The following is a 9,698-nucleotide window of genomic DNA, read 5'->3' as shown; positions in this document are numbered from 1 at the left end:
CCATTTTATGTTGATATGATTGCTAGTCAAAAAATGTTATAATGCTTTATTTTTGATTTAACAAAGTTTCACATCTTCGTCGATCTTGATTATGTGCACTATTGTGAGTCCCCACATGATTTTTTAACTAATCTTTCTTTTTCCAATTTTTAAACTCTTTAATAACAAACGAATCTCTTCCTGCTTGATTTCCAATGTTTTGTTTATAGAGATAACAAAACAAGCAATACACAACATCTTTTAAAATGTTGTATTCCAACTAGTCAGAATATTCTTTGAACCATGCTGGATTAAAACGATGTCATGTTTTCCCAAATTGTGTTTGTGTAAAATTATGTTTAAATGGTTGGCAAGGTTTTTTTTGTAGATATGCTCTTTAAATGTTGTCTCTATCACTAGGATTGTAATCATAGATTTTTTTTTCCTTAAGCAAGGATCAGTTGGCATATTTGCTAAATCTACTTCAATACGAGCTCGTTTAGAATTTTATTGTATCTCATTTGAATCATTATTCTCAATAATCTCATGCAACTACAATTATAAATTTTGTAAAAATAAAATATGAGATAAAAACTATATATATTCGTAAACAATTAAAAATAAAAACAATTATAAAAAAAATCTAAATATAAAAGAACGATAAATTGAAAAGAGCAATTCAAATATAAAAGCTTAAATCTTAATTAATATGAAAGTTTATTACATACCTGAAACTGAAAGGTTGAATTTTGTTTAGAAATTAATTTGAATGGTTGAATTTTGAACGAGGTATAGAAAAACAAAAAATAACACTTGCTTAAAGTTTAACCCAAAGGCCTAGAAAATAACAAGGCACACGGCTACACGCAGCTCTAAATAACAATAGGGTTTTATTGTTCCAAGTGATCTGATCCATCATTTTTAAAAAAAAAATCTGAACCGTCCAAATTTTTTTTTACCTCTTCTAAGTTCTAAAGCCACATGCTACCATGCACACGGTCACACGACTCACAAGTCACACCGAATCACACAGCCACACGGATCTGATCTGATTATTATAAAAAAAAAAAAAAAATGTGATGTGATCCGAAAGGTCAATTGAAGCTGTAGCCTATCTATTATTCTTTTTCTTTTTTCTTTTTCTGAAAAAAGTTGTAGCCTATCACTTGTAGAGTATATTGTTTTATAGTTATAGATGAGTAGATTTTCATCTGATCTGATTATATTTTTTTAAAAAAAAAAGAAGAAATTGATGTGATCTAAAAGTTAGTTGTAGGTGTAGTCTCAAGTGTGTAGACTTGTAGGCTTATTGATGATTCTTGACTTTTTTAGACGTCTAATTTCTAAACGGTGCATTTTGGAAAGAAATTAAAAAAGTTGCTCGGCGCCTCAGCTTGTCTTCAACCTTCGCCTCTTTAGCCATTTCTGTAAATACAGAGTTGAGTTATGACAAAAATAAAAACTCACGGCAAGGGGTGGGCAAGTTTGCTCATTAATGAAATGGTGAGGGGGGCATTCCAAGGGGAGCTAGGGGACTGGGGACATAAATAAAGAAATATATATATATATATATATATATATACACTAGGAGTAAGGATATTTTTTAAGAGGTGTATTTGACCCCTCTCTACCCTCGACTATAACCAAAGAATTTATCAAATATGTAAAATAGTAAAGCGGATGATACATATATTTAGTTATGAGGTGAAAATTCTTTATATATATATAAATCGCACTTTCAAACGTCGATTTATCTTTTTTTAATCAAATTTAATGGTGCGCAGAAAGAAATCATCAACTTGCCTTAGTCTAGGCTCTAGCCAGACTATTAGTGATTGGGGCACATGCATGACATGACAGTGTGGGTCCTATGATCTCAAATCTTGAATTTAAGGCAAACTTACCCATCAAATCACTCTAACCAATGTTCTTTAATGGAAAAAAAATTAACTTAGCGACAAGAACAACAAAAACTAATCAAAGTGTCGAACGAATAATCCAATTGAGTGAAAACAGGAGGTAGACCCTCGTGCAACACGGCTGTAGCTTAGGTGGCGATTGTATCGGGGCTTAAAGGTCGGTTTTCACCTCATTTTTAAAATATTCTATTCAAATTTTGTGTTCTCTCTCACCAACCTACTGCTTCGGAGTATTACGATTTAGCTGATAAAAAAAAAAAATTATAAAAATACAATTTTAAATCACATATAAGAAGATGCATTTTTTAAAAGTTAACCGTAATTTTATCAAATATTTAATTGTGTTTGTAAAAATTGTGTTTTTAAATTACATATTATAAACCATAAATTTAAATAAACCCTTAATATTTTGGACTATCTCATAAATTGCTTATGTTGGGTTACTTTTGATACTACAGTAAAGCAAAGTTTTTGGTTTTATTTTTGTGTATATCTTGTCTTTCCTTTTCTTTTTCTTTTTTTGTAAATTTATCATTGAATTTATAAAATTCATATGTAAGTCTCACATACATCTCTTATAAAATTCATATGTAGACTCTTTGTAAAAGAAATGAATAAAAAAAGTCCACATGAATAAAACCGAACATCTCTCCTATTGGAAATGCTTATAGATTCCCCACCCAAAATTTACAGAGATATGAAAATGGTTGAAAAGATCGTTTTCGGAAAATCATTTGAAGTTGCTGGATGGGGGGTAGGGAGAATGGGGATCTGGACACAACCCCCCACCCAACCGGTGGGGGACAGATACTAACAATTGTTGCCTTTTTTTTTTTTTTTTTTTTTTTTTTTTTTTTTTTTTTTGATACAATTAGTGGGATTATGAATTTGTCTGAATACGAGAGAATTTAGATAAATGATTGTGAGAGATCACTTATAAAATCTATCTAATTAAATAAAAATTGAATTGTCCAATCACTTATCCGATCAAATAGATCATATAAGTGATCTCTCATCATCCGAATTTTTTTAATTTCGGATAAATAATTTGAGAAAATTTTGATACCATTTAAGAGAGAGAGGAAATAAAAACCCATGTTCGAATCTCTCGTCTTTGTTAGAGGAAAAAATGCTTTAGTCCTTGCAATCAATGCACTCACCGGATAAGGATTCCCTCAAATTCTCTATCCGAATTTAAGAGAATTCAAATAGGTGATCGTGAAAGAGCATTTATAGGACCCACCTAACCAAATAAAAATTAGATTACCCAATTACTTATCCAGTCAGGTGGATCTTATAAATGCTCTCTCACAACCACCTACCTGAATTCTCTCAAATTCGAATAAAGAGTTTGAGGAGATCCTGATCCGCACCCAAACCCAGTTTAAATTTTCTTCCAATTCATCTGCAATTCATCTGCAATTCATAAATACATGACAAATTAGAGCATCTATGGCACTCAAAATCCTCATCCATTCAACAAAAGCAAGGAAATTCGCTAAATCACAAATCCTATATACAAAAATCCCTTTTTCCTTATGCTATTTGAGAGAGAGAGAGAGAGAGAGAGAGAGAGAGATTAAAAGTTATGAGACAAAGAGAAAGCATGGAGAAATCATCAGTAGCAAAGCTGTCATGGTTAGGCACTAGTAATTCAATTCCAAGCGCCTGGCACACAAAGTACAGAAATACTTCCTCTTGATCTTGAAGCAGACGGGCAGAAAACAGAACTTCCACTGCCGCTCAACATCCATGGCCTGCACTTTGCCTTGACAGTGAGGGCACGATCCAGGAGCTTCCTGCCTTCCCAACTCCCTCTCTTCCTCATCGCACACAAACAGAAACCACATTTCCTTCTTCTTTCTTTCGCTTGCTCGCTCGCTCGCACGACTTCCTTTGCTCTAGCTGCTTCCTGCTGGCCAGATGGAGCAACCTAGCTGCAACCTTAGTTGGATCTGAGATTTAAGCTAATTTGGATTCAGGTTGGAAGGGGAAAGATGAATTAAAAGGAGCAGAAGCCTTGCAATGGTGTGGGAGACTAATTAATATTTATAGAGAGAGGGCGTGGTTACTGGACAGAATATTCCTTTGGAAAGGTTCTAGGTTTTACCAGACTTTTGCCATGCTTTCAACGTTTCTTTCTTACAATGCCATCACCAACTTCTATTAAACTTTTCTTTAATTTAAGGTATTAAATCATTTTTTTTCTTCATTATTAAAATGTATCTTTCATTATTCTTTTTCAATACAAGTTAAATATTCTTCAAATTAAATGTTAAAAGAAAAAAAAAAAAAAGAGAAAAGAGAAAAATTATTTAAATATTATTTCAAATCAATGTTAGAGGAATGAGATATGTGAATATAAAGTTTTTTTTTTATTTAATATTAAAATAATGTTTGATGAACCACTTTTGCTTCTCTAGATCTAGGGTACAACTTTTGGTTCCTTTTATATTTTCTTAGTTTAGGGAGCAATAATGAAATCTGATTCAAATGGTTTTTTTAAGAGTTTTTCTTATATTTAGATAATATAATGAAATTTAAAGAAACTGCTACTAGTGCTCTTATTAAATTTAAAGAGAAACTTCATTTAACCTCTCTAAACTTTTATCATATTTGCGATAACCTTCCTAAACTTAAAAAATAAAATAGAAACTCTCAATTTAGTGTATCCATCATTCAATTTTTTTAAAAAAAATTTCACACATCTTTTAAGATTTTTCGTTAAATCCTAACAGAAGGGTGTTAAAATTTTCAAAATACCCATAATTTTTTTAGGAAAAAAATTCAAGGATTTAGGCGTTGGTCAAGATTTAATGGAATATAATAAGGGTATTGTCGAAATTTTGACAGGATTTAACGAAAAATCTTAACGAATGGGTGAAATTGAAAAAAAATATAAAAATAAATACACTTAATTGATAGTTTTTTTAAGTTTAGGGGATAATTGCAAAAAAAGCGACAATAATTTAAAAGGTTAAATGAAGTTGCTCCTAAATTTAATCCTTACTTTTTTGCTTTCTATAAAAAATTAATTACACCTACTCCACCATCTATCACTCATTTACAAATGGACAGAAATTTTTTACAAATCAGTTTGTATGAAATTTCATATAACCCACACATAAGAGTGATATGTGTCCTTTAAACATGTGAGAAACACATGTTATTTTCACATGCTTATTTAATAGCATTAATAAAAAAAATATGTGATTCTCACATGTTTAATGGACACATGTCACTCTTATGTGTGGGTTGTATAAAATTTCCTACAAACCAATTTGTAAGAAATTTTTACAACCTCATCACACATATCTCCTTCAACTACCAATTATTGGCCAAAGTAACAAAAAAAAAAATCTCCCATAGTTGAACTCGTTAAATCAAATGGACAAATAAACACATGACACGCAAGTTTCAATTTTTAATGTGAAATGATGAAAATAACATGAGTTTATAAAATAAATTTACTTACATATAAAAAAAAAAAAGAAAAAAAAGAAAAAAAAAAAAGGGTGGTTAACCAACCTTCGAGGTGGCCTAACCAACCCCCCAGATGATTCAGGTAGCCAAACCACCCACAAAACACGTCGGAGATGGATCACCCATTTGCCCACCACTAGTGACCGAGGGGCGGGGGGTTATAGGCCATGATCCCCCCTAAACTTTTAAGAAGAAAAAAAATTATAAGGTTTTTTTGCCTATTGGCCCCTAGCAAAAAAAAATTTTGGCCCCTTGACCCATTCTCTTTTATCATCTCTTCAATTGGTTTCATCTCATTTGGAATGATAGCTTTATTGTCAAAACTTTTTTCTTTAATATTTCATTGGTGGCAACGGACATATCTAAGAAAGGTAATCATGGAAGGAGTTTTACAAAGTTGCAGAGGTTTAGTTCAAAGTAAATTAAAGGGATTTAGTAAAGCAGTGCATTCGAGGAAGACAAGTGTGGACACGAGGAGTCACACGCCTGATAAAGCTTGATTTCTTAAAGATACGTGGCAAATATAACGTAAAATGAGAATTCATTTCAATATAGCTAGATGGCATTAGAAAAGTCTAGAAGATATGTATTTTATTTGTTTTGTGTTGCGTTTAGCAGAATGTGTACGTTTTGTGTAGAATATAATGTGTTTCATTGTTTTGTATAACAGTTAGTGAGCTACTGTGTTAGTTAGAGTGGACTGTTCTAACAAAATGAGTAAGAGAATGTTAGCTTCAGAGCCATGTTATCTAGTAAAACCTTGCGAGAACGCCGAGAAGCACACAATTCATCAAACTGAAATTTCTCAATTTGTACAGAAATTGAGACTTTTTATTTTTATTTTTTATTTTCTGAATCTTTGGACAACGGTTTTCTTTACTTTTTTTTAAAAAAACTTTCTTTTCAAATTTGCTTATTGATTTTTAATTTGAAGGGAATAATAAAAATAGAAAAATTAGGTTATGTTTAATTTACTTAAAATTTGGCTTTATATATATACTCTTTAACCCCTACTTAAAAAAAATAATAATAATAATAATTTATTTGACCCCTCCTATTAAAATGTCTGATTACATCCTGCCCACCACCCAAGCATGCCTGAGCGTAGCTTGCCTACCTCCATCTGATTCGGTGTAGCTCCATGGTGATTCAACCATCCTCTTTTTTCTTTTCTTTTTTCCTATTTCTTTTTTTTTTTTTTTTTTTTTTTTTTTTTTTTTATTTTAGTATTTTTGTTTTTGTATTTTTACTTTTCATTATTTTAGGTAAAAATGAGCACATCATATCACTCTCGTTTTTTCGGTCAAATTCAACGCCCTTGGCTAACGGAAGGATTTATTTATTTATTTTTGCTAAAAATTGATTGTTGAATGGAGTCATGTCTGGTAGTTTATGGAGACAATATCTAAATGAGGTGTACTTGGTGAAGGGTAATTGTAATTATCCTCTTTTTTTTTCTTTTTTTTTTTCCTAGTATATATATGCATTTAATTGTATTTCCTGTTCACACCAGATGCTATTTTGTAAGAGTAATGATTGAATACCACTTAAAGATACAACTTTTCACCACCTTACCAATGTGGCAAGGTGGTCCCCTACCTTAATTTATTTTTAAAAAATTCAAAAAGTAGTAGGGGACCACCTTGCCACATAGGCAAGGTGGTGAAAAGTTGTATCTTTGGGTGGTATTCAATCATTACTCATTTTGTAAACCAAAAAAAGTGCCATAAATTTTTGTATGGATTATATATATCCAACCGGTCAACAAAACAACTTTTCGTCTAGATAAGAATTCTCTCAAATTATTTGTTCGAATTTAAGAGAATTCGAGTAAATAATTTGAAAGACCATTTATGAGATTCACCTGACCAAATAAAAATTGGATTGTCCAACTACTTATGTGGTCAATGAATCCCATTAGTGGTCTTAGACAATCACTTGTCTGAATTCTTTTAAATTCGAGCAAATAAATTGAGGGGATCTTAATTCTTTTTGTCTAATATTAATGTCAACATTGTATACCCTACTATTATACTATTTTTTTTTTTTTTAAAAAAAAAAAAAATCGTATTTTTTCCTTTTGAGCATTGTAAATTGTTCTAATTTGGTCAAACATAAATGTAGCCTCCCAATTTTGTTGGTCAAAATCAACTAATATACTTTTGCATGTATAAAAAAGAATGAGAAACAAATAAATCCGATATTATCAAAATTAGAATTGGTCCTTTTCTAAATGGAAATTTGTTCTCTCTTTTCTTCTATGAAAAGTTTGAATTCTTTAAACGTACGTGTTGGAACGAAACACAAGAAATATAATAATAAACAAGATTTATAATTTAAGAATTTAACGTGGTTCACCTAAACTTTGATCTACGAAGAGATAAGACTACAAGTTTACAATGATGCTCTTTCTAAAGAGTTTAATTAGTTTAATGTTTATATGATAGATGTCTAGTGTGCCGGTGGCCCCATTCAACTACTATTAGGATAGGGGCTTCAAATCCGCAAGTCAAATGACAAAAATGACATCTATTTGTAAAGCGAGACTTCCTGCCTTTGCCTTTCCAGTGCTTTTTTGGTTTATGCAATTACGTTTCTTTTCGTTTGTAAAATGAGTATTTTATTAAGAAAGAGAACAATTATTACTATGAATGAAAAAAAATGAAATAGAATAGTCATTTCGATGAGTGATTCATGTACAACCCATATTGTACAATTATTTCACAACCCCAAGACACATGGGGTGTAACTCATCCATGTGGGTCCTACCCAATGTATCTTGGGGTTGTGCAAGAGTTATAATTTTATCATTTCTCTAATCATTCCTACTCCTTAGCTAAGTGATAACAAATATACTTTAATTAGAATTGAATCAAAATTATTTTTTTTAAAAAAAATCCCACATTTTTTTTTTTAAAATAAAAAACTCAAATTAAAATAAAAATAAAAAACTAACATTGGAGTGGTCGGCCAACCACACGTTGGTTTATTCTTAATTTTTTTTTAAAAAAAAATAAATTGAGAGAAAATACAAAAATAATATGAGTAGTTTTTTTATTCCTCTCATTTTTTTAGAAGAATAACTATTCTTCTTCGTAAGAGAATAGTTGGAATAACTATTCCCAGGAATCGACTCCTTCCAAATAAATGAATAATTATTTTATAGGAATATACATTTCATTTCAGTGATCTATTCTACAAACCAAACGAAACCTTAGTCAGTTAGTCCTTAGCTCTGTCTCCACTCTCTCCCATGCCAGATTTTTATAGTTGATTTATTATTTTGCCAATGGTGATCTTCAAATTTGGTTGCAGATGATTTTGAGGAGTTCTCCGAACATCGAGCTGGTGCCTTATGCTGGTAATTTGGATACGATTTCCATCAATGCCATCCTAGCTGCTATGGTGTGCTACTGCAATGTTTTCTCAATGGGGTTTTGAGACGGGTTGAAGGATCTTCTCGTGCCATTTCTTTTGCCTCTTGGAGGGGTTTACCATTCTTCCGAGATCTGTGTCCATTCTCTTGCCACAAATTGTCAGTTACGGCAATTAATTTTCTTGACATTTGTGCCAATAATTCATTCGTTTGGCACATTTCATTTTACTTTATACTTACCTATACTGTTGTTGAGTTGCCTAACTATTTTGTTTTGCTTGATATGCTGTAGTAGTCTCCTTTTTCATTTTCCCTGCTGCTTGCTTAAAAATAAAAAATAAAAAAAAATAGAGAAAGCCTAAAACAAAACAGTGGACCCATGATAATGACTAATGAGAATATATATTTACGAAAACAAAACAGTGGAAAAATGATAATGAAAACAAAACAGTGGACGAAAAAGCCTAAAACAAAACAATACGTCGATGCATATTGAATCCGCCAGTAAAATAGTGACGGTCACGTTGGCATCGGGGCCCACGGATCTGTAGACATCACGAGCCGTCGGCCTTGTGGACACCAGCACTGCGAAGACAGTCCAGATTAAAAATTTAATACCATTATTTACGGTTTCATCGCACCTCCAACTCTCCAGGGTTTTTCAAATTATTAATTAAGGGATAGATTTTTTTTTTTTTTGATATTTATAAGGGTATTTTATAGAGTTTCTTCAAATTTTAACTTTTTTTTCGAATTTAATTTAATTATTATTTTTAAAATATAATAATAATTGAATTGATAATTATTAAATTCTTAAAAAGTAATGTTATTTAGTAAAGTCTTATATATTTGCACAACAACTGTATTATGTGGTAGTAAAAATTAACTATTATAAAAAAAATACTGCTTTAAATGCTTAGTTTTACTGTCAAGTCAAGGTT

General features: G+C 31.1%; 1 protein-coding gene across 1 annotated transcript; it reads right to left on the bottom strand.

Moving 5' to 3' along the window:
* Positions 1 to 3,351: 3,351 nt before the first annotated feature.
* On the bottom strand, positions 3,352 to 3,994 carry LOC133871160 (uncharacterized). The gene has a single exon (XM_062308542.1). It carries the CDS (start codon positions 3,746 to 3,748, stop codon positions 3,545 to 3,547), a length of 204 nt encoding a protein of 67 aa, XP_062164526.1. The 5' UTR covers positions 3,749 to 3,994; the 3' UTR covers positions 3,352 to 3,544.
* Positions 3,995 to 9,698: the final 5,704 nt, after the last annotated feature.

This window comes from Alnus glutinosa, chromosome 6 (assembly GCF_958979055.1).
Source record: "Alnus glutinosa chromosome 6, dhAlnGlut1.1, whole genome shotgun sequence".
Lineage (NCBI taxonomy): Eukaryota > Viridiplantae > Streptophyta > Magnoliopsida > Fagales > Betulaceae > Alnus > Alnus glutinosa.
This window is presented reverse-complemented; position numbering and strand designations above follow the sequence as displayed.

What these genes read in the sequence shown, in the direction of transcription:
- LOC133871160 (XM_062308542.1), bottom strand. Translation starts at nt 3,748, where the DNA reads ATGTGGTTTCTGTTTGTGTGCGATGAGGAAGAGAGGGAGTTGGGAAGG.